At 45.9% G+C, this 25,703-nt stretch overlaps 1 protein-coding gene across 1 annotated transcript in view; it reads left to right on the top strand.

The window, feature by feature from the left end:
• The first annotated feature begins 282 nt into the window (after positions 1–282).
• Positions 283–25,703, top strand: part of LOC311117692 (atrial natriuretic peptide receptor 3-like) — a 44,352-nt gene continuing 18,931 nt past the window's right edge. The window contains exons 1-2 of the mRNA XM_084192621.1: positions 283–401; positions 4,165–4,340. Coding sequence (XP_084048747.1) covers positions 287–401; positions 4,165–4,340 — 291 coding nt within the window. The 5' untranslated portion in view covers positions 283–286. The remainder of the gene's footprint in view (positions 402–4,164; positions 4,341–25,703) is intronic.

Below are 25,703 nucleotides of genomic sequence, written 5' to 3'. Positions count from 1 at the left end.
ACTCATCACGCCAGGATATTGTTTTTTGTGATTTGTGCTAAGATGCTTTGTTTTTTAAGAAACGACAATAGAGGATTTCAGTTCAGTGTCTAAGTGACGGGGTGTTGCACTGTGGGTATTAAACCTGTAGGGAGAATATATGCATCCTTTCCATTACAATTGTCCTGTGAACATTTTGTTTTCTGAAACAGCCTCCTACCGTAAATACTGTATGTACTTCTAGTCTGGTTGAAGCTGGGTTGAGGTGTAACTGTTTCCTCCATGTTGTTTCCTTGCAGTTGTTATCATGTGTGCGGGAGCGGACGTTGTCCGAGACATCATGCTAGCTGTTCACAGAAGGAGGCTCACCAATGGCAGCTATATCTTCTTCAACATCGAACTCTTCAACTCCACGTCCTACGGTAAAAATACACATCAGCACAACGTTCCCAGCCTTACATATATACTCTGTTGTTCCCAGCCCTACATATATACTCTGTTGTTCCCAACACTACATATATACTCTGTTGTTCCCAGCCCTACATATATACTCTGTTGTTCCCAGCCGTACATATATACTCTGTTGTTCCCAGCCCTACATATATACTCTGTTGTTCCCAGCCCTACATATATACTCTGTTGTTCCCAGCCGTACATATATACTCTGTTGTTCCCAGCCCTACATGTATACTCTGTTGTTCCCAGCCCTACATATATACTCTGTTGTTCCCAGCCGTACATATATACTCTGTTGTTCCCAGCCCTACATATATACTCTGTTGTTCCCAGCCGTACATATATACTCTGTTGTTCCCAGCCCTACATATATACTCTGTTGTTCCCAGCCCTACATATATACTCTGTTGTTCCCAGCCGTACATATATACTCTGTTGTTCCCAGCCCTACATATATACTCTGTTGTTCCCAGCCCTACATATATACTCTGTTGTTCCCAGCCCTACATATATACTCTGTTGTTCCCAGCCCTACATACAGTGCCTTGGGAAAGTATTCAGACCCCTTGACTTTTTCAATATTTTATTGAAATAGTTTATTCTAAAATGGATTACATTAAAAAAAATCCTCAGCAATCTACACACAATACCCCATAATGACAAAGCAAAAACAGGTTTGTAGACAGTTTTGCTAATTTATTACAAATAAAAAACAGAAATACCTTAATTGCATAAGTATTCAGCCCCTTTGCTATGAGACTCGAAATTGAGCTCAGGTGCATCCTGTTTCCATTGATCATCCTTGAGATGTTTCTACAACTTGATTAGAGTCAACCTGTGGTAAATTCAATTGATTGGACATGATTTGGAAAGGCACACACCTGTCTATATAAGGTCCCACAGTTGACAGTGCATGTCAGAGCAAAAACCAAGTTATGAGGTCAAAGGAATTGTCCGTAGAGCTCCGAGACAGGATTGTGTCGAGGCACAGATCTGGGGAAGGGTACCAAAACATTTCTGCAGCATTGATGGTCCCCAAGAACACAGTGGCCTCCATCATTCTTAAATGGAAGAAGTTTAGAACCACCAAGACTCTTCCTAGAGCTGGCCGGCCGGCCAAACAGAGCAATCAGGTGAGAAGGGCCTTGGTCAGGGAGGTGACCAAGAACCTGATGGTCACTCTGACAGAGCTCTAGAGTTCCTCTGTGGAGATGGGAGAACCTTCCAGAAGGACAACCATCTCTGCAGCACTCCACCAATCAGGCCTTTATGGTAGAGTGGCCAGACGGAAGCCACTCCTCAGTAAAAGGCACATGACAGCCCGCTTGGAGTTTGCCAAAAGGCACTTAAAGACTCTCAGACCATGAAAAATAAGATTCCCTGTTCTGATGAAACCAAGATTGAACTCTTTGACCTGAATGCCAAGCGTCACGTCTGGCGGAAACCTGGCACCATCCCTACGGTGAAGCATGGGGATGGCAGCATCATGCTGTGGGGATGTTTTTCAGCGGCAGGGACTGGGAGACTAGTCAGGATCGAGGGAAAGATGAACGGAGCAAAGTACAGAGAGAGCCTTGATGAAAACCTGCTCCAGAGCGCTCAGGACCTCAGACTGGGGCGAAGGTTCACCTTCCAACAGGACATACTGTAGGATAGGTCTTGTTAAATCAGACCCATACTACAGTCCTGCATCCTGAAGCATCTATCAACGTCTTGTTAAATCAGACCCATACTACAGTCCTGCATCCTGAAGCATCTTTTTTTAAATGCTTGGCTGTAGTAAAGGCATGCACACTGTAGGCTCTATGTTTGGCTGACATTAAGGTGTCAAAAGCTAGTTTGCAATTTCGTCAAGTAAAAACTGGAACTTTCCAGCCCAGGTCTTATATCAGCTCCGCTGCGAGCTGGGCAGGGTGGAAATATTTTAGTTGTGTCCTTTTAAAAACATGATCCAAAATGATAATTTCAGGCAGCGCTGATAGGGGTATTTAAGACCAACCTGGTTTTAGCGGTAACGCAGTTGGTTATGGCATGAATTTTGACAGCGGAAACACGGCCTATCCGTCCATGACGCACACTACCCATATGCACCTGGAACAAGAGTAGCCGAATGTGCTTTTAGTGCCTGTATACTTTGTATTTAGAAAAATTATGTTTTTTTTCCCCATTTCGTTTTATTTGATTAAGAACCAAGCATAGCCTCCCTTCCTCTCAATTAAGGCTTTTTTTTTTTTTGTCTGCCCATTGCAATCGCGAAGTAGTCAAGACTGTGGATAAAGGGTTTGGCTCCTGAGACCGCTTGGATATAAATCTTAAATCACCAAAGCTTTCTTAAAATATGAAGTTTGAGAGGAGTAAAACAGTGAGCTGACGTTCCCTTTTTATCTATTTATTGTAGACAGGCCCACGTTGTTTTAGCCATGCAGGTCCCGTTTTGGATGTGAGTAAAACCCTCCGTAGTCTTCATTGTTTAATAGTATACGGTTTAGGGTTTCTCCCACGGGGTTTAGGGTTTCTCCCACGGGGTTTAGGGTTTCTCCCACGGGGTTTAGGGTTTCTCCCACGGGGTTTAGGGTTTCTCCCACGGGGTTTAGGGTTTCTCCCACGGGGTTTAGGGTTTCTCCCACTGGGTTTAGGGTTTCTCCCACGGGGTTTAGGGTTTCTCCCACGGGGTTTAGGGTTTCTCCCACTGGGTTTAGGGTTTTTCCCATGGGGTTTAGGGTTTCTCCCACGGGGTTTAGGGTTTCTCCCACGGGGTTTAGGGTTTCTCCCACGGGGTTTAGGGTTTCTCCCACGGGGTTTAGGGTTTCTCCCACGGGGACCTGTAAGTGTGACATAGCCTATTTAAAACAAGTTGTTTTGAATTTGATTAGAACTATTAGTTATCTTTTTAAGCCTTATCAATAATGAATTTAATCTTGGTTATTGACAATGTTTGGCATGTCAATGTTCAGCCATATTGCAATTTACAGTAGCCCTAGCCCCTATACCAGTGCTATTGACGCCATGCAATTACTTAGAACATTGTGGACTGCAAATGGGTTCAAGTTAACATATTTAGCAAACACGGGATAGGTCTACATTTTGTTATTTCGTTTCTGTAAGCCATTTAACAAACTAACATTGGAATTGGAGTTGATTCCAAGGCGATAAATAAAAGACCGCAAATACACAACTTGAAACAACCGCATATTTCGCCATGGAGCACCTTCTGATTGGACAGTGTGGGGCTAAGCCTCGACACACCCACAACTTGTTTATTCATCAAAACCCAGCCCTTTCGCACCAGCGCCAGCAAGTGCGCCGATAATTGTGATTAGTGAAAATAGAAAAAATAAATCTGACACACCCCTGAACCTATAGCTTAGATTTACCCTTGCATGGTTTGTTAAAATAGAACCTCATGTTTTAATGCTTGGCTGGAGTAAAGGCCTGCACACCATGTTTTAATGCTTGGCTGGAGGAAAGGCCTGCACACCATGTTTTAATGCTTGGCTGGAGGAAAGGCCTGCACACCATGTTTTAATGCTTGGCTGGAGTAAAGGCCTGCACACCATGTTTTAATGCTTGGCTGGAGTAAAGGCCTGCACACCATGTTTTAATGCTTGGCTGGAGTAAAGACCTGCACATCTCCATGCCCAGGGCTGCACTACATTCTGACAGACAGAAACATTTCAACATGTCAACAATTTCACCTCTTTTTTCATCTCTCCTCGTTTGGTTTCCCAGGCAACGGCTCGTGGAAGCGAGGGGATAAGTACGACAGTGAGGCACGACAGGCATACTCTGCCCTCAACACGGTCACGCTGCTCCGGACGGTCAAACCAGAGTTTGAGAACTTCTCTCTGGAGGTAAAGAGATCCATCCAGAAGGCTGGCCTACCGGACTGTGACAACTGTGACAATGTACGTAAGTCTGGCACCCTACACCCTAAACCCTTAGTTAACCATACATCTGGCACCCTAAACCCTACACCCTAAACCCCTAAACTGTTAGTGTACGTACAGTAGGTCTGTTACCCTAGACCGTAGTCCCTTAGGCCCTATGTCCTAGAGACCCTTAGTTAACCGCTGCAAAGAAAAAGCCATATCTCAGACTGGCCAATAAAAAGAAAAGATTAAGGTGGGCAGTCTGAGATATGGCTTTTTCTTTGCAACTCTGCCTAGAAGGTCAGCATCCCAGAGTCGCCGCTTCGCTGTTGACGTTGAGACTGGTGTTTTGCGGGTACTATTTAATGAAGCTGCCAGTTGAGGACCTGTGAGGCATCTGTTTCTCAAACTAGACACTCAAATGTATTTGTCCTCTTGCTCAGTTGTGCACCGGGGCCTCCCACTCCTCTTTCTATTCTGGTTAGAGCCAGTTTGCGCTGTTCTGTGAAGGGAGTAGTACACAGCGTTGTACGAGATCTTCAGTTTCTTGGCAATTTCTCGCATAGAATAGCCTTCATTTCTCAGAACAAGAATAGACTGATGAGTTTCAGAAGAAAGTTATTTGTTTCTGGCCATTTTGAGCCTGTAATCGAACCCAGAATTGCTGATGCTCCAGATACTCAATTAGTCTCAAGAAGGCCAGTTTTATTGGTTCTTTAATCAGCACAACAGTTTTCAGCTGTGCTAACATAATTGCAAAAGGGGTTTCTAATGTTCAATTAGCCTTTTAAAATGATAAACTTGGATTAGCAAACACAACGTGCCATTGGAACACAGGACTGATGGTTGCTGATAATGGGCCTCTGTACGCCTATGTAGATATTCCATTAAAAATCAGCCGTTTCCAGCTACAATAGCCATTTACAACATTAACAATGTCTACACTGTATTTCTGATCAATTTTATGTTATTTGAATGGACAAAAAAATTAAAATTGCTTTTCTTTTGAAAACAAGGACATTTCTAAGTGACCCCAAACTTTTGAACGGTAGTGTACGTACATCTACATTTTAAATTTTAGTCATTTAGCAGACGCTCTTATGCAGAGCGACTTACAGTTAGTGAGTGCATACATTTTCATACTGCCCCTCCGTGGGAAACGAACCCACAACCCTGGCATTGCAAACGCCATGCTCTACCAACTGAACATCTGGCACCCTAAACCCTTAATTAACTGTGAAGACCTGTGACAATATATGTGATATTATATGTTCATCTGGCACCCTAAACTCTAGACCCTTAGAAAACTGTGAAGAACTGTGACAATGTACATACATCTGGAAAACGATATGCATTAGCCAGGGTTGGGGTCAATTCGAATTGAAGGCAGTAAATTCAGGAAGTTATTTCAATAAAACATGTAAAAATGGATATATAAAAAAAGAAATCAGTATCTTCTACTTTTCTGTTTGTTGAGAAGTAATTTTTTCCATTATTGAATTAGATTTTCAGTTTACTTCCTGAATTGACCGCCTTCGATTGTAATTGTTCCCAACCCTGGTCTTAGTCACTGACGGCAGGCAGTTATGTATAGCCACGGGTCTTGATCAACCAAATTGATTGATGGTTAAGCGTTTATGGGGTGAGAGACATGGCAAGTGGCAACTTCATCCCAGTGTTGTGAAAAAGCATATTACATTTACATTACATTTACGTCATTTAGCAGACGCTCTTATCCAGAGCGATATTTTGATTCCTATGCAGTTGGCTGACTCTATTGATGTTTGTTGCTGTTGAGAACAGTCCTAATGTGCAATGAGAGTTTAGAGTTTCATCTTGCCTCTAGAAATCTTGTTACCTCCTTCTCTGGAAAAGGACGTTCGGTCTGCAAATTTCACTTTCCTCATACACACATTTTTTTTATTTCCATTTTAGGTGTATATTTAAGTATGAAGTATGGGGCTGTGCTATGCTAGGCCCAGTGGCTGGGAAGCCTCTCCACTTAGCCTGTAAACACACAGTCAAGGTAAACAATTACATAAGACTGGGACATACACTCTTAGAAAAAAGGATTCCAAAAGGGTTATTCGGCTGTCCCAGGAAGAAGATAGGGGGGAGAGGGGTGGAGAGGAGAGGGGGTAGAGGGGAGAGGAGAGGGGGTAGATGGGAGAGGATAGGGGGTAGATGGGAGAGGATAGGGGGTAGAGGGGAGAGGATAGGGGGTAGAGGGGAGAGGATAGGGGGTAGAGGGGAGAGGATAGGGGTAGGGGGGAGAGGATAGGGGGGAGAGGGGAGAGGATAGGGGGTAGAGGGGAGAGGATAGGGGTAGATGGGAGAGGATAGGGGGTAGAGGGGAGAGGATAGGGGTAGATGGGAGAGGATAGGGGGGAGAGGGGAGAGGAGAGGGGGTAGAGGGGAGAGGAGAGGGGTAGAGGGGAGAGGATAGGGGGTAGAGGGGAGAGGATAGGGGGTAGAGGGGAGAGGATAGGGGGTAGAGGGGAGAGGATAGGGGGTAGAGGGGAGAGGGGAGAGGATAGGGGGTAGAGGGGAGAGGATAGGGGGTAGGGGGTAGAGGGGAGAGGATAGGGGGTAGAGGGGAGAGGATAGGGGTTAGAGGGGAGAGGAGAGGGGAGAGGATAGGGGGTAGAGGGGAGCAGTAGAGGGGAGAGGATAGGGGGGAGAGGGGAGAGGATAGGGGGTAGAGGGGAGAGGAGAGGGGAGAGGATAGGGGGGAGAGGGGAGAGGATAGGGGGAGAGGGGAGAGGAGAGGGGAGAGGATAGGGTGGAGAGGGGAGCAGTAGAGGGGAGAGGATAGGGGGGAGAGGGGAGAGGATAGGGGGTAGAGGGGAGAGGATAGGGGGTAGAGGGGAGAGGATAGGGGGTAGAGGGGAGAGGATAGGGGGTAGAGGGGAGAGGATAGGGGGTAGAGGGGAGAGGATAGGGGTAGAGGGGAGAGGATAGGGGGTAGAGGGGAGAGGGGAGAGGATAGGGGGTAGAGGGGAGAGGATAGGGGGTAGGGGGTAGAGGGGAGAGGATAGGGGGTAGAGGGGAGAGGATAGGGGGTAGAGAGGAGAGGATAGGGGGTAGAGGGGAGAGGATAGGGGGTAGAGGGGAGAGGATAGGGGGTAGAGGGGAGAGGAGAGGGGGTAGGGGGTAGAGGGGAGAGGATAGGGGGGAGAGGATAGGGGGTAGAGGGGAGAGGATAGGGGGGAGAGGGGAGAGGATAGGGGGAAGAGGAGAGGGGAGAGGATAGGGTGGAGAGGGGAGCAGTAGAGGGGAGAGGATAGGGGGGAGAGGGGAGAGGATAGGGGGTAGAGGGGAGAGGATAGGGGGTAGAGGGGAGAGGATAGGGGGTAGAGGGGAGAGGATAGGGGGTAGGGGGTAGAGGGGAGAGGATAGGGGGTAGATGGGAGAGGATAGGGGGTAGAGGGGAGAGGGGAGAGGATAGGGGGTAGATGGGAGAGGTTAGGGGGTAGAGGGGAGAGGATAGGGGGTAGATGGGAGAGGATAGGGGGTAGAGGGGAGAGGATAGGGGGTAGAGGGGAGAGGATAGGGGGTAGAGGGGAGAGGATGGGGGGGAGAGGATAGGGGATAGAGGGGGAGGATAGGGGGGAGAGGATAGGGGGTAGAGGGGAGAGGATAGGGGTAGAGGGGAGAGAAGAGGGGAGAGGATAGGGGGTAGAGGGGAGAGGTTAGGGGGAGATGGGAGAGGATACGGGGAGACGGGAGAGGATAGGGGGAGACGGGAGAGGATAGGGGGTAGAGGGGAGAGGTTAGGGGGAGACGGGAGAGGATAGGGGGAGACGGGAGAGGATAGGGGGAGACGGGAGAGGATAGGGGGAGACGGGAGAGGATAGGGGGAGACGGGAGAGGATAGGGGGAGACGGGAGAGGATAGGGTTAGATGATAGTGGGTAGAGGGGAGAGGATGGTTGGTTGGACCAGTTGTTAGCTAGTTAGCTGGTGGCCCACGCTGAGGTAATGTGAAGTTCTTTCACTTTGGCGGAGAGTATCAGGGGGATATCTGGGAGTGAGAAAGGAGGTGTTATTCAGCACCACAAATTCCCAGGCTGCTCGTCACATATGTAAATTAGACACGGCAGCCTCAACCAACCTCAACCAGACTCAACCATCACAAGAGACTTCATTGTCAACAAGCCGTTGAGGGAGCGAGGGAGGGAGGGAGGGAGAGAGGGAGGGAGGGAGAGAGGGAGGGAGGGAGGGAGAGATCCCCAATATTTCTATCCAATGACAACCAGTAGGTGGGTGTGTTGCGTTAGAGCGCTGTTATTACATTCACTAACATGACATACAGTACGTTATAAAAAGGAGCAGGACTGAATCATTTGATTTGTGTCAAGAATCAAAACAAGAACAGGCCTGAATGTCCAGAACAGACTGATGCTTTCCCGACACATTCAGCCTTAACCAACGGCTCCAAACACATTCTGCCCTAACCAACACATTCAGCCCTAACCAACGGCTACAAACACATTCAGCCCTAACCAACACATTCAGCCCTAACCAACGGCTCCAAACACATTCAGCCTTAACCAACGGCTCCAAACACATTCAGCCCTAACCAACACATTCATCCCTAACCAATGGCTCCAGACACATTCAGCCCTAACCAACGGCTCCAGACACATTCAGCCCTAACCAACGGCTCCAGACACATTCAGCCGTAACCAACACATTCAGCCCTAACCAACGGCTCCAAACACATTCAGCCCTAACCAACGGCTCCAAACACATTCAGCCCTAACCAACGGCTCCAAACACATTCAGCCCTAACTAATGGCTACAGACACATTCAGCCCTAACCAATGGCTCCAGACACATTCAGCCCTATCCAACACATTCAGCCCTAACCAACACATTCAGCCCTAACCAACGGCTCCAAACACATTCAGCCCTAACTAATGGCTACAGACACATTCAGCCCTAACCAATGGCTCCAGACACATTCAGCCCTATCCAACACATTCAGCCCTAACCAACACATTCAGCCCTAACCAACGGCTCCAGACACATTCAGCCCTATCCAACGGCTCCAAACACATTCAGCCCTAACCAACACATTCAGCCCTAACCAACACATTCAGCCCTAACCAACGTCTCCAAACACATTCAGCCCTAACTAATGGCTACAGACACATTCAGCCCTAACCAATGGCTCCAGACACATTCAGCCCTATCCAACACATTCAGCCCTAACCAACACATTCAGCCCTAACCAACGGCTCCAGACACATTCAGCCCTATCCAACGGCTCCAAACACATTCAGCCCTAACCAACACATTCAGCCCTAACCAACACATTCAGCCCTAACCAACGTCTCCAAACACATTCAGCCCTAACCAACGTCTCCAAACACATTCAGCCCTAACCAACACATTCAGCCCTAACCAACACATTCAGCCCTAACCAACGTCTCCAAACACATTCAGCCCTAACCAACGGCTCCAGACACATTCAGCCCTAACCAACGTCTCCAAACACATTCAGCCCTAACCAACACATTCAGCCCTAACCAACGGCTCCAAACACATTCAGCCCTAACCAACACATTCAGCCCTAACCAACGGCTCCAAACACATTCAGCCCTAACCGACGGCTCCAAACACATTCAGCCCTAACCAACAAGCTCTGAATGTTACTTCACTGTGTTGTGTTGAGTTGTTCTGAGAAGTAAAATATTACAAGAGCACGTTCTCACTGACCACTGTGTCGTGTGAGAAGCACTCAAAGCAAATCCAGTTTTATTGCCTGAATCCATCAACTAATATATTAGAAAGATCACCCCGTCTGCTGTGTAGTGTTGCAACGTTACCAGTCATTTACTAACGTTACCGGATTCTTCAGTAATGTTGGTAATTAACAGAAAATCTATGGCAATCTATCTTAACTTTGGTAATTTATACTTGAACTTTAGAAAAAGTATTCATGTATATTTTGGATTTTTTATATCTGTGTCCATATTGTCCATGAGTTTCTAGTTGATAGACCATTCTGTTCAAGAGAAAATAGCCTAATTAATGAAAAAAGCATCTAATGAACAATGACATCAATAACCTCTACAACTCTTCCAACTATTGCCTTTTTTAACAACTGCCACCAGTTTACATCTACATTTTTTACATTTAGCAGACGCTCTTATCCAGAGTGAGTGAATACATTATTATTTATTTTTTCATACTGGAATCGAACCCACATCCCTGCCGGCCATTCCCTCCCCTACCCTGGGCCAATTGTGCGCCGCCCCATGGGTCTCCCGGTCGCGGCCGGCTACGACAGAGCCTGGACTCTAACCAGGATCTCTAGTGGCACAGCTAGCACTGCCATGCAGTGCCTTAGACCACTGCGCCACTCGGGAGTTTGACGCCAAAACATTGACAACAAATACATATTGACATAAGTAAAATTAATACAAGTGTGTAAAAAACAAAAGATGTAAAGGCTACAGTGGGGAAAAATTATTTGATCCCATTTTTTACATTTACATTTTAGTCATTTAGCAGACGCTCTTATCCAGAGCGACTTACAGTTAGTGAGTGCATACATTATTATTATTTTTTGTAAAAAAAAATCATACTGGCCCCCCGTGGGAATCGAACCCACAACCCTGGCGTTGCAAACGCCATGCTGTACCAACTGAGCTACATCCCTGCCGGCCATTCCCTCCTCTACCCTGGACGACGCTGGGCCAATCGTGCGCCGCCCCATGGGTCTCCCGGTCGCGGCCGGCTACGACAGAGCCTGGATTCGAACCAGGAGCTCTAGTGGCACAGCTAGCACTGCGATGCAGTGCCTTAGACCACTGCGCCACTGCTGATTTTGTACATTTGCCCACTGACAAAGAAATGATCAGTCTATGATTTTAATGGTAGGTTTATTTGAACAGTGAGAGACAGAATAACAACAAAAAAATCCAGAAAAACGCATGTAAAAAATGTTATAAATTGATTTGCATTTTAATGAGGGAAATAAGTATTTGACCCCTCTGCCAAACATGACTTAGTACTTGGTGGCAAAACCGTTGTTGGCAATCACAGAGGTCAGACGTTTCTTGTAGTTGGCCACCAGGTTTGCACACATCTCAGGAGGGATTTTGTCCCACTCTTCTTTGCAGATCTTTTCCAAGTCATTAAGGTTTCTAGGCTGACGTTTGGCAACTCGAACCTTCAGCTCCCTCCACAGATTTTCTATGGGATTAAGGTCTGGAGGAGGCCCTGTATATGTGCTTTCTTGAGCAGGGGGACCTTGCGGGTGCTGCAGGATTTCAGTCCTTCACGGCGTAGTGTGTTACCAATTGTTTTCTTGGTGACTATGGTCCCAGCTGCCTTGAGATCATTGACAAGATCCTCCCGTGTAGTTCTGGGCTGATTCCTCACCGTTCTCATAATCATTGCAACTCCACGAGGTGAGATCTTGCATGGAGCCCCAGGCCGAGGGAGATTGACAGTTCTTTTGTGTTTCTTATCGCACCAACTGCTGTCACCTTCTCACCAAGCTGCTTAGCGATGGTCTTGTAGCCCATTTCAGCATTGTGTAGGTCTACAATCTTGTCCCTGACATCCTTGGAGAGCTCTTTGGTCTTGGCCATGGTGAAGAGTTTGGAATCTGATTGATTGATTGCTTCTGTGGACAGGTGTCTTTTATACAGGTAACAAACTGAGATTAGGAGCACTCCCTTTAAGAGTGTGCTCCTAATCTCAGCTCGTTACCTGTATAAAAGACACCTGGGAGCCAGAAATCTTTCTGATTGAGAGGGGGTCAAATACGTATTTCCCTCATTAAAATGCAAATCAATTTATAATTTTTGACATGTGTTTTTCTGGATTTTTTTGTTGTTACTCTGTCTCTCACTGTTCAAATAAACCTACCTTTAAAATTATAGACTGACCATTTCTTTGTCAAATCAAATCAAATCAAATCAAATCAAATGTTATTGGTCACATGCGCCGAATACAACAGGTGCAGACATTACAGTGAAATGCTTACTTACAGCCCTTAACCAACAGTGCATTTATTTTAAACAAAAAAAGTAAGAATAAAACAACAACAAAAAAAGTGTTGAGAAAAAAAGAGCAGAAGTAAAATAAAGTGACAGTAGGGAGGCTATATATACAGTAAAATAAAGTGACAGTAGGGAGGCTATATATACAGGGGGGTACCGTTGCAGAGTCAATGTGCGGGGGCACCGGCTAGTTGAGGTAGTTGAGGTAATATGTACATGTGGGTAGAGTTAAAGTGACTATGCATAAATACTTAACAGAGTAGCAGCAGTGTAAAAGGATGGGGTGGGGGGGCAGTGCAAATAGTCCGGGTAGCCATGATTAGCTGTTCAGGAGTCTTATGGCTTGGGGGTAGAAGCTGTTGAGAAGTCTTTTGGACCTAGACTTGGCACTCCGGTACCGCTTGCCGTGCGGTAGCAGAGAGAACAGTCTATGACTAGGGTGGCTGGAGTCTTTGACAATTTTGAGGGCCTTCCTCTGACACCGCCTGGTATAGAGGTCCTGGATGGCAGGGAGCTTTGCCCCAGTGATGTACTGGGCCGTACGCACTACCCTCTGTAGTGCCTTGCGGTCAGAGGCCAAGCAGTTGCCATACCAGGCGGTGATGCAACCAGTCAGGATGCTCTCGATGGTGCAGCTGTAGAATATTTTGAGGATCTGAGGACCCATGCCAAATCTTTTTAGTCTCCTGAGGGGGAATAGGCTTTGTCGTGCCCTCTTCACGACTGTCTTGGTGTGTTTGGACCATGATAGTTCGTTGGTGATGTGGACACCAAGGAACTTGAAGCTCTCAACCTGTTCCACTACAGCCCCGTCGATGAGAATGGGGGCGTGCTCAGTCCTCTTTTTTTTCCTGTAGTCCACAATCATCTCCTTTGTCTTGGTCACGTTGAGGGAGAGGTTGTTGTCCTGGCACCACACGGCCAGATCTCAGTGGGCAAACGTACAAAATCAGCAGGGGATCAAATACTTTTTTCCCTCACTGTATGTCATGCTGAAACCCTAATGTTTTACAGCTTTGTCACTCTATTTTTTATTTTAAAATCCTCTTATTTATAATGAACAAAAATATAAATGCAACATGCAACAATTTCAACGATTTTACTCAGTTACAGTTCATATATGGAAATCAGTCAATTTCAATAAATTCATTAGGCCCTAATCTATGGAGTTCACGAATGGGAATACAGATATGCATCTGTTGGTCACAGATACCTTAAAAAATAAAAGGTAGGGGCGTGGATCAGAGAACCAGTCAGTATCTGGTGTGACCACCATTTGCCTCATGCAGACCGACACATGTTCTTCACATAGAGTTGATCAGGCTGTTGATTGTGGCCTGTGGAATGTTGTCCCAGTCCTCTGTGCAAAGTTGCTGGATATTGGCGGGAACTGGAACACGCTGTCGTACATGTCGATCCAGAGCATCCCAAACATGCTCAATGGGTGACATGTCTGGTGAGTATGCAGGCCATGGAAGAACTGGGACATTTTCAGCTTCCAGGAATTGTGTACAGATCCTTGCGACATGGGGTCGTGCATTATGCTGAAACATGAGGTAATGGTGGCAGATGAATGGCACAACCATGGGCCTCAAGGTCTTACATTTACATTTACATTTACGTCATTTAGCAGACGCTATTATCCAGAGCGACTTACAAATAGGTGCATTCACCTTATAGCCAGTGGGATAACCACTTTACAATGTTTTTTTTTTTTTTTTTTTTAATTTTTTTTTGGGTGGGGGGGGGGGTTGGTGTAAGGGGGGGGGGGGGGGTACAAGGATTACTTTATCCTATCCCAGGTATTCCTTAAAGAGGTGGGGTTTCAAATGTCTCCGGAAGGTGGTGAGTGACTCCGCTGTCCTTGCGTTGTGAGGGAGCTTGTTCCACCATTGGGGTGCCAGAGCAGCGAACAGTTTTGACTGGGCTGAGCGGGAACTATGCTTCCGCAGAGGTAGGTGAGCCAGCAGGCCAGAGGTGAATGAATGCAGTGCCCTCGTTTGGGTGTAGGGACTGATCAGAGCCTGAAGGTACGGAGGTGCCCTTCCCCTCACAGCTCCGTAGGCAAGCACCATGGTCTTGTAGCAGATGCGAGCTTCAACTGGAAGCCAGTGGAGTGTGCGGAGGAGCGGGGTGACGTGAGAGAACTTGGGAAGGTTGAACACCAGACGGGCTGCGGCATTCTGGATGAGTTGTAGGGGTTTAATGGCACAGGCAGGGAGCCCAGCCAACAGCGAGTTGCAGTAATCCAGACAGGAGATGACAAGTGCCTGGATTAGGACCTGTGCCGCTTCCTGTGTAAGGCAGGGTCGTACTCTCCGAATGTTGTAGAGCATGAACCTACAGGATCGGGTCACCGCCTTGATGTTAGCGGAGAACGACAGGGTGTTGTCCAGGGTCACGCCAAGGCTCTTCGCACTCTAGGAGGAGGACACAACGGAGTTGTCAACCGTGATGGCGAGATCATGGAACAGACAGTCCTTCCCCAGGAGGAAGAGCAGCTCCGTCTTGCCAAGGTTCAGCTTGAGGTGGTGATCCGTCATCCATACTGATATGTCTGCCAGACATGCAGAGATGCGATTCGCCACCTGGTTATCAGAAGGGGGAAAGGAGAAGATTAGTTGTGTGTCGTCAGCGTAGCAATGATAGGAGAGGCCATGTGAGGATATGACAGAGCCAAGTGACTTGGTGTATAGCGAGAATAGGAGAGGGCCTAGAACTGAGCCCTGGGGGACACCAGTGGTGAGAGCACGTGGTGCGGAGACAGCTTCTCGCCACGCCACTTGGTAGGAGCGACCGGTCAGGTAGGACGCAATCCAAGAGTGAGCCACGCCGGAGATGCCCAGCTCGGAGAGGGTGGAGAGGAGGATCTGATGGTTCACAGTATCAAAGGCAGCAGACAGGTCTAGAAGGACAAGAGCAGAGGAGAGAGAGTTAGCTTTAGCAGTGCGGAGAGCCTCCGTGACACAGAGAAGAGCAGTCTCAGTTGAATGACCAGTCTTGTCACGGTATCTCTGTGCATTCAAATTGCCATCGATAAAATGTAATTGTGTTCGTGGTTCGTAGTTTATGCCTGCCCATACCATAACCCCACCGCCACCATGGGGCACTCTGTTCACAACATTGACATCAGCAAAACGCTCGCCCACACGACACCATGCACGTGGTCTAAGGTTGTGAGGCCAGTTATACGTACTGCCAAATTCTCTAAAACAATGTTTTATGGTAGATAAATGAATCATACTGTTCTCTGGCAACAGCTCTGGTGGACATTCCTTGCGTTCAGCATGCCAATTGCATGCTCCCTCAAAACATGAGACATCTGTGGCATTGTGTTGTGTGACAAAACTGCACATTTTAGAGTGGCCTTTTATTGTCCCCAGCACAAGGTGCACCTATGTAATGATTATGCTTTTTAATCAGCTTCTTGATATGCCACACCTGTCAGGTGGATGGATGATCTTGGCAAAGGAGAAATGCTCACTAACAGGGATGTAAACAAATGTGTGCACAACATTTTAGAGAAATAAGATTTTTGTGCGTATGGAACATTTCTGGGATTTTTCTTTTCAGCTCATGGAACATGGGACCAACACTTTTTACATGTTGCATTTATGTTTTTGTTTATTATTTCATATATTGTTCATGTGATAAGGCCAGAGAGAGGGCCAGAGATAATTACACACCTGTGATCATCTGAAGTACTCAAAAGGGCCACTAAATGTCTTGTGCTAGATTACATCAAATACTTGCAAGATACCAAAATTCTGGTTGGTTACTGGTAAACTTAGAAAGTAAGTCTCTCTGGATAAGAGCGTCTGCTAAATGACTCACTACTGTAAGTCTCTCTGGATAAGAGCGTCTGCTAAATGACTCACTACTGTAAGTCTCTCTGGATAAGAGCGTCTGCTAAATGACTCACTAACTGTAAGTCTCTCTGGATAAGAGCGTCTGCTAAATGACTCACTAACTGTAAGTCTCTCTGGATAAGAGCGTCTGCTAAATGACTCACTAACTGTAAGTCTCTCTGGATAAGAGCGTCTGCTAAATGACTCACTAATGTAAGTCTCTCTGGATAAGAGCGTCTGCTAAATGACTCACTAATGTAAGTCTCTCTGGATAAGAGCGTCTGCTAAATGACTCACTACAGGAAGTCTCTCTGGATAAGAGCGTCTGCTAAATGACCACTACTATAAGTGTGACATAAAACAGTGTATTGAAAAGTAATGTGTGATGTTGGCCTACAGTATAAACGAAAGAGAATGTAAATATGGTATATTCTCCTTCCATATCTCATTCTGAGACAGTGCTACTGTCAGAGGATTCATCTGTAAATTAATTGGGGACAATATTTGTTAGTTTTTTTCCCCAGTTATGGTCTTCATACAGGCTGTTATGGTCTTCATACAGGCTGTTATGGTCTTCATACAGGCTGTTATGGTCTTCGTACAGGCTGTTATGGTCTTCATACAGGCTGTTATGGTCTTCATACAGGCTGTTATGGTCTTCATACAGGCTGTTATGGTCTTCATACAGGCTGTTATGGTCTTCATACAGGCTGTTATGGTCTTCATACAGGCTGTTATGGTCTTCATACAAGCTGTTATGGTCTTCATACAGGCTGTTATGGTCTTCATACAGGCTGTTATGGTCTTCATACAGGCTGTTATGGTCTTCATACAGGCTGTTATGGTCTTCATACAGGCTGTTATGGTCTTCATACAGGCTGTTATGGTCTTCATACAGGCTGTTATGGTCTTCATACAGGCTGTTATGGTCTTCATACAGGCTGTTATGGTCTTCGTACAGGCTGTTATGGTCTTCATACAAGCTGTTATGGTCTTTATACAGGCTGTTATGGTCTTCTGCGGTTGCAGCAGTGTGTGTACACATGCCTTATTGTGTGTGTGTGTGTGTCCGTGTATGTGTTCTTGCTTGTGAGTGTGTGTGTGTGTGGGTCTTTCTAACGTCTACCGTGTGTGTGTGTGTGTGTGTGTGTGTGTGTGTGTGGGTCTCTCTAACGTCTACCGTGTGTCACGGAGAGGCAGGGAGTCAGGTCTGTGCTTGAAGCAGCCCCTCCAGAGGTAATTAGATTATTAACATAAACTTTTTCATTCCTGACAGCCAGATTGTCAGAGCAGATTTTAATCGTACCGCCAAGCCGTCGAATTGCGCAAAAGGACTGAGGAAGCGAATAGCGCCCGTCCATTCCGACAAAAGGACTGAGGAAGCGAATAGCGCCCGTCCATTCCGACAAAAGGACTGAGGAAGCGAATAGCGCCCGTCCATTCCGACAAAAGGACTGAGGAAGCGAATAGCGCCCGTCCATTCCGACAAAAGGACTGAGGAAGCGAATAGCGCCCGTCCATTCCGACAAAAGGACTGAGGAAGCGAATAGCGCCCGTCCATTCCGACAAAAGGACTGAGGAAGCGAATAGCGCCCGTCCATTCCGTCAAAAGGACTGAGGAAGCGAATAGCGCCCGTCCATTCCGACAAAAGGACTGAGGAAGCGAATAGCGCCCGTCCATTCCGTCAAAAGGACTGAGGAAGCGAATAGCGCCCGTCCATTCCGACCAAGCCCTCCCTTCAGATGATTTCACAGCACTATAGCTGGCTTGCATGTTTCAGAGAGCTACAGCACCAACTGGCAACCAGTCAAAAAAACCTTTTATGAAAAGGTCATCTGCTTTGAATGTTATTTCTGATTAATATTTAACCTTTGTTTAGTGGCATTAAGAAGCAAGACATTGCCAAGCAATAGGAGACCATACATAATACATGAGTGAATGGTCTTGTCTTGTCTTGTCTTGAGGCCCAACAAAGTGGAACCAGCTCTTTGAAGAAACCCCCTGTAGAGGCCACATCACATCCCAGTAAACTTCACCAGTCAGCAGATCAATGTAGACTCTCCTTTTGTCTCTGCATGCATAGAGACTGGCTTCCGTGGCTGTTCTGCTGGGGGGTAATAACCATGTAATATCCGTGACAGGCCACACAACAGAGTCTCTTTAACAGACAGGCCACACAACAGAGTCTCTTTAACAGACAGGCTACACAACAGAGTCTCTTTAACAGACAGGCTACACAACAGAGTCTCTTTAACAGACAGGCCACACAACAGAGTCTCTTTAACAGACAGGCTACACAACAGAGTCTCTTTAACAGACAGGCTACACAACAGAGTCTCTTTAACAGACAGGCTACACAACAGAGTCTCTTTAACAGACAGGCTACACAACAGAGTCTCTTTAACAGACAGGCTACACAACAGAGTCTCTTTAACAGACAGGCTACACAACAGAGTCTCTTTAACAGACAGGCTACACAACAGAGTCTCTTTAACAGACAGGCTACACAACAGAGTCTCTTTAACAGACAGGCTACACAACAGAGTCTCTTTAACAGACAGGCTACACAACAGAGTCTCTTTAACAGACAGGCTACACAACAGAGTCTCTTTAACAGACAGGCTACACAACAGAGTCTCTTTAACAGACAGGCTACACAACAGAGTCTCTTTAACAGACAGGCTACACAACAGAGTCTCTTTAACAGACAGGCCACACAACAGAGTCTCTTTAACAGACAGGCTACACAACAGAGTCTCTTTAACAGACAGGCTACACAACAGAGTCTCTTTAACAGACAGGCTACACAACAGAGTCTCTTTAACAGACAGGCTACACAACAGAGTCTCTTTAACAGACAGGCTACACAACAGAGTCTCTTTAACAGACAGGCTACACAACAGAGTCTCTTTAACAGACAGGCCACACAACAGAGTCTCTTTAACAGACAGGCTACACAACAGAGTCTCTTTAACAGACAGGCCACACAACAGAGTCTCTTTAACAGACAGGCTACACAACAGAGTATCTTTAACAGACAGGCCACACAACAGAGTCTCTTTAACAGACAGGCTACACAACAGAGTCTCTTTAACAGACAGGCTACACTACAGAGTCTCTTTAACAGACATGCTACACTACAGAGTATCTTTAACAGACAGGCCACACAACAGAGTCTCTTTAACAGACAGGCTACACTACAGAGTCTCTTTAACAGACAGGCTACACAACAGAGTCTCTTTAACAGACAGGCTACACTACAGAGTCTCTTTAACAGACAGGCTACACAACAGAGTCTCTTTAACAGACAGGCTACACAACAGAGTCTCTTTAACAGACAGGCTACACAACAGAGTCTCTTTAACAGACAGGCTACACAACAGAGTCTCTTTAACAGACAGGCTACACAACAGAGTCTCTTTAACAGACAGGCTACACAACAGAGTCTCTTTAACAGACAGGCTACACTACAGAGTCTCTTTAACAGACATGCTACACTACAGAGTATCTTTAACAGACAGGCTACACAACAGAGTCTCTTTAACAGACAGGCTACACAACAGAGTCTATTTAACAGACAGGCTACACAACAGAGTATCTTTAACAGACAGGCTACACAACAGAGTCTCTTTAACAGACAGGCTACACAACAGAGTCTCTTTAACAGACAGGCTACACAACAGAGTCTCTTTAACAGACAGGCTACACAACAGAGTCTCTTTAACAGACAGGCTACACAACAGAGTCTCTTTAACAGACAGGCTACACAACAGAGTCTCTTTAACAGACAGGCTACACAACAGAGTCTCTTTAACAGACAGGCCACACAACAGAGTCTCTTTAACAGACAGGCTACACAACACAACCGCTGTTTCCAGAATATGACCATCTCTGGTGGGAAGCTGATTCATCCAGTAAGTGTGTGACATAGATGTGTGTTTGTATTGTGGTCAAGAGATCTCTCCAGGCTGGAGGACAGGGGAGGCTCCTGCTCTGCCTACTGTGGGAGGGAGATCTCTCCAGGCTGGAGGACAGGGGAGGCTCCTGCTCTGCCTACTGTGGGAGGGAGATCTCTCCAGGCTGGAGGACAGGGGAGGCTCCTGCTCTGCCTACTGTGGGAGGGAGATCTCTCCAGGCTGGAGGACAGGGGGGGCTGCTGCTCGACCGATTGTGGAAGGAAGATCTCTCCAGGCTGGAGGACAGGGGGGGGGGCTGCTGCTCGGCCTACTATGGGAGGGAGATCTCTCCAGGCTGGAGGACAGGGGGGGCTGCTGCTCGGCCTACTGTGGGAGGGAGATCTCTCCAGGCTGGAGGACAGGGGGGGCTGCTGCTCGGCCTACTGTGGGAGGGAGATCTCTCCAGGCTGGAGGACAGGGGGGGCTGCTGCTCGGCCTACTGTGGGAGGGAGATCTCTCCAGGCTGGAGGACAGGGGGGGGCTGCTGCTCGGCCTACTGTGGGAGGGAGATCTCTCCAGGCTCCCTGCTCCCAGCAGATATCACCATCCACACTGTCCTGTTGGGAGAGACAACGGTTGGTAGAGGTTGCCATCAACAGACCAGACCTTCATTGCCTCAATGGCTTATAAAGCACGTTATTGTCCCATTATTCCGACCTGTTGCCATTCAACTCTAGCCTTGTCCCAGATCTGTTTGTTATGGCTTGCCAACTCCTATGGTCATTCGCAGCACAAACAGATTTTAAACTAATCAGGATCAGAATACCCTTAAGACAAGACAAGGCCCAGGTCTGAATTAGCCCCTGATTAGAAGGAGAGGAGGTTACCTTTAGGCTGTCTCTTCTGCAGGATCAGAATACCCTTAAGACAAGACAAGGCCCAGGTCTGAATTAGCCCCTGATTAGAAGGAGAGGAGGTCACCTTTAGGCTGCATGACGTCGTGGGACTTTTCACCAGTGTGCAGAAGTTAAAGGTGATGTTCACCCAAAAACACTCCTGGGCCCTTTATAACACTCATGGGCCCTTTATAACACTCCTGGGCCCTTTATAACACTCCTGGGCCCTTTATAACACTCCTGGGCCATTTATAACACTCCTGGGCCCTTTATAACACTCCTGGGCCCTTTAAAACACTCCTGGGCCCTTTATAACACTCCTGGGCCCTTTATAACACTCCTGGGCCCTTTATAACACTCCTGGGCCCTTTATAACACTTGCCTGGACGTTTGTCAATACCCCAGACAGTTGTTAGGTCCATTGCTTGAGTATTTAGAGTTCTGTATTTTATATAAAAATGCAACATGTATGAAATTACCTAAAATGCATTAAAAACGATGTGTATTTATTGTTAAATAAACAACAATTGGTGTCTCTGCATTAAATTGCCAAGTATATTTAAAAAAATTACTTGCTGGCGGAAAGGTCTTCCATATCGTCTGTAATCCAGTCATACTTTTCTTTGTGGCTGTAAGACAGGAAGCAGGACGAAGGTCACTTCCTGACGAAAAGTCGCTTTCGGTCATAGCTGTACTCCCTCTAGTCACAACCCAGAATACAATGCACTGCTTTAATTTCTTCACATTCACAAAGGTAAGTTAGCAGCTGACCATACTTGTAAATATTGCAAGAAAATGGACACATATTTAACCCCTATTTTTTTGTTGCCACAAAACTACCTCCAACTACCATTCATTTTTAAATCCGGTACCGGGTAACCTTCAGACGAGTCCTGTGAAACACGGAGAACACCATTGTGTTTGTGAGAGTCTCCTTTTTCCATAGAGTGGTCATATTAATTAGTAGGCTAAACCGTTTGGGAGCTACAGACGTTTTTTGTGAGTAGACAGTTCCTGCAACAGTACTATGAACTATGTAACAGTACTATGAACCATGTAACAGTACTATGAACCATGTAACAGTATTATGAACTATGTAACAGTACTATGAACTATGTAACAGTACTATGAACTATGTAACAGTACTGTGAACTATGTAACAGTACTATGAACTATGTAACAGTACTATGAACTATGTAACAGTACTATGAACCATGTAACAGTACTATGAACTATGTAACAGTACTATGAACCATGTAACAGTACTATGAACTATGTAACAGTACTATGAACCATGTAACAGTACTATGAACTATGTAACAGTACTATGAACCATGTAACAGTACTATGAACTATGTAACAGTACTATGAACTATGTAACAGTACTATGAACTATGTAACAGTACTATGAACCATGTAACAGTACTATGAACTATGTAACAGTACTATGAACTATGTAACAGTACTATGAACTATGTAACAGTACTATGAACCATGTAACAGTACTATGAACCATGTAACAGTACTATGAACCATGTAACAGTACTATGAACTATGTAACAGTACTATGAACTATGTAACAGTACTATGAACCATGTAACAGTACTATGAACTATGTAACAGTACTATGAACCATGTAACAGTACTATGAACTATGTAACAGTACTATGAACTATGTAACAGTACTATGAACTATGTAACAGTACTATGAACCATGTAACAGTACTATGAACTATGTAACAGTACTATGAACTATGTAACAGTGAACTATGTAACAGTACTATGAACCATGTAACAGTACTATGAACCATGTAACAGTACTATGAACCATGTAACAGTACTATGAACCATGTAACAGTACTATGAACTATGTAACAGTACTGTGAACCATGTAACAGTACTATGAACCATGTAACAGTACTATGAACCATGTAACAGTACTATGAACCATGTAACAGTACTATGAACTATGTAACAGTACTATGAACCATGTAACAGTACTATGAACCATGTAACAGTACTGTGAACCATGTAACAGTACTATGAACTATGTAACAGTACTGTGAACTATGTAACAGTACTATGAACCATGTAACAGTACTGTGAACTATGTAACAGTACTGTGAACTATGTAACAGTACTATGAACCATGTAACAGTACTATGAACCATGTAACAGTACTGTGAACTATGTAACAGTACTGTGAACTATGTAACAGTACTGTGAACTATGTAACAGTACTGTGAACTATGTAACAGTACTATGAACTATGTAACAGTACTGTGAACTATGTAACAGTACTGTGAACTATGTAACAGTGTGTATTCTACCTACAATCCGCTGTACCCTACGTACATAACTTCTGTAACATACATGGGTTTTAAAGGTGCTCATTGTTAAGTGGAAGCAGGATGTATTTTACTATAGTATAAAATATTCTATAATAATCTTAACTCTGTATGTGGGTATTTTTGGAACTGTGCAATTCCCTTCATTGAAACAATTTAATATTAGGATAATCTGTCTACGGCTTGTGTTGTCCGCGTTGAGACTCTGAGATATGGAACCACAGCCCTGGGTGCATAGTACCTATTAGCCTCGTGAGTCAGCTTATGGCAAATTGACGTGAAAAGTACAGTGGGGAGAACAAGTATTTGATACACTGCCGATTTTGCAGGTTTTCCTACTTACAAAGCATGTAGAGGTCTGTAATTTTTATCATAGGTACACTTCAACTGTGAGAGACGGAATCTAAAACAAAAATCCAGAAAATCACATTGTATGATTTTTAAGTAATTCATTTGCATTTTATTGCATGACATAAGTATTTGATACATCAGAAAAGCAGAACTTAATATTTGGTACAGAAACCTTTGTTTGCAATTACAGAGATCATACGTTTCCTGTAGGTCTTGACCAGGCTTGCACACACTGCAGCAGGGATTTTGGCCCACTCCTCCATACAGACCTTCTCCAGATCCTTCAGGTTTCGGGGCTGTCGCACCTTTTAGCTCCCTCCAAAGATGTTCTATTGGGTTCATGTCACGATCGTCGTTAAGAGAGGAGGACCAAGGCGCAGCGTGATGAACGAACATGTTTATTTATCATTAGCGATAAACACGGACAGTAAACAAAAACAACAAACGACTCGTAACGTCCTAGGTAACATAGACCAACACGGAACAAGAACCCACAAACACAAAGGGAAAAACAGACAGTTTAAATATGGCTCCCAATCAGAGACAACCAGCCACAGCTGACACTCGTTGCCTCTGATTGGGAGTCACTCAGGCCAACATAGAAATAAACCAACTAGAACTCCCAACATAGAAATTCACCACATAGAAAGAACACACCCTGGCTCAACATATAGAGTCCCAGAGCCAGGGTGTTACAGTTCAGGTCTGGAGACTGGCTAGGCCACTCCAGGACCTTGACATGCTTCTTACGGAGCCACTCCTTATCAAATCAAATCAAATCAAATGTTATTGGTCACATGCGCCGAATACAACAGGTGCAGACATTACAGTGAAATGCTTACTTACAGCCCTTAACCAACAGTGCAATGTGCGGGGGCACCGGCTAGTTGAGGTAGTTGAGGTAATATGTACATGTGGGCAGAGTTAAAGTGACTATGCATAAATAATTAACAGAGTAGCAGCAGCGTAAAAGGATGGGGTGGGGGGGCAGTGCAAATAGTCCGGGTAGCCATGATTAGCTGTTCAGGAGTCTTATGGCTTGGGGGTAGAAGCTGTTGAGAAGTCTTTTGGACCTAGACTTGGTACTCCGGTACCGCTTGCCGTGCGGTAGCAGAGAGAACAGTCTATGACTAGGGTGGCTGGAGTCTTTGACAATTTTGAGGGCTTTCCTCTGACACCGCCTGGTATAGAGGTCCTGGATGGCAGGAAGCTTGGCCCCAGTGATGTACTGGGCCGTACGCACTACCCTCTGTAGTGCCTTGCGGTCGGAGGCCAAGCAGTTGCCATACCAGGCAGTGATGCAACCAGTCAGGATGCTCTCGATGGTGCAGCTGTAGAATTTTTTGAGGATCTGAGGACCCATGCCAAATCTTTTCAGTCTCCTGAGGGAGAATAGGCTTTGTCGTGCCCTCTTCACGACTGTCTTGGTGTGTTTGGACCATGATAGTTCGTTGGTGATGTGGACACCAAGGAACTTGAAGCTCTCAACCTGTTCCACTACAGCCCGTCGATGAGAATGGGGGCGTGCTCAGTCCTCTTTTTTTTCCTGTAGTCCACAATCATCTCCTTAGTTGCCCTGGCTGTGTGTTTCGGGTCGTTGTCATGCTGGAAGACCCAGCTACGACCCATCTTCAATGCTCTTACTGAGGGAAGGAGGTTGTTGGCCAAGATCTCGCGATACATGGCCCCATCCAATACGGTGCAGTCGTCCTGTCCCTTTTGCAGAAAATCATCCCCAAAGAATGATGTTTCCACCTCCATGCTTCACGGTTGGGATGGTGTTCTTGGGGTTGTACTCATCCTTCTTCTTCCTCCAAACACGGCGAGTGGAGTTTAGACCAAAAAGCTCTATTTTTGTCTCATCAGACCACATGACCTTCTCCCATTTCTTCTCTGGATCATCCAGATGGTCATTGGCAAACTTCAGACGGGCCTGGACATGCGCTGGACATGCGCTGGCTTGAGCAGGGGGACCTTGCGTGCGCTGCAGGATTTTAATCCATGACGGCGTAGTGTGTTACTAATGGTTTTCTTTGAGA

Source organism: Coregonus lavaretus, assembly GCF_964263955.1.
Source record: "Coregonus lavaretus genome assembly, contig: HAP1_SCAFFOLD_512, whole genome shotgun sequence".
NCBI classification, from domain to species: Eukaryota; Metazoa; Chordata; class Actinopteri; order Salmoniformes; family Salmonidae; genus Coregonus; species Coregonus lavaretus.
This window is presented reverse-complemented; position numbering and strand designations above follow the sequence as displayed.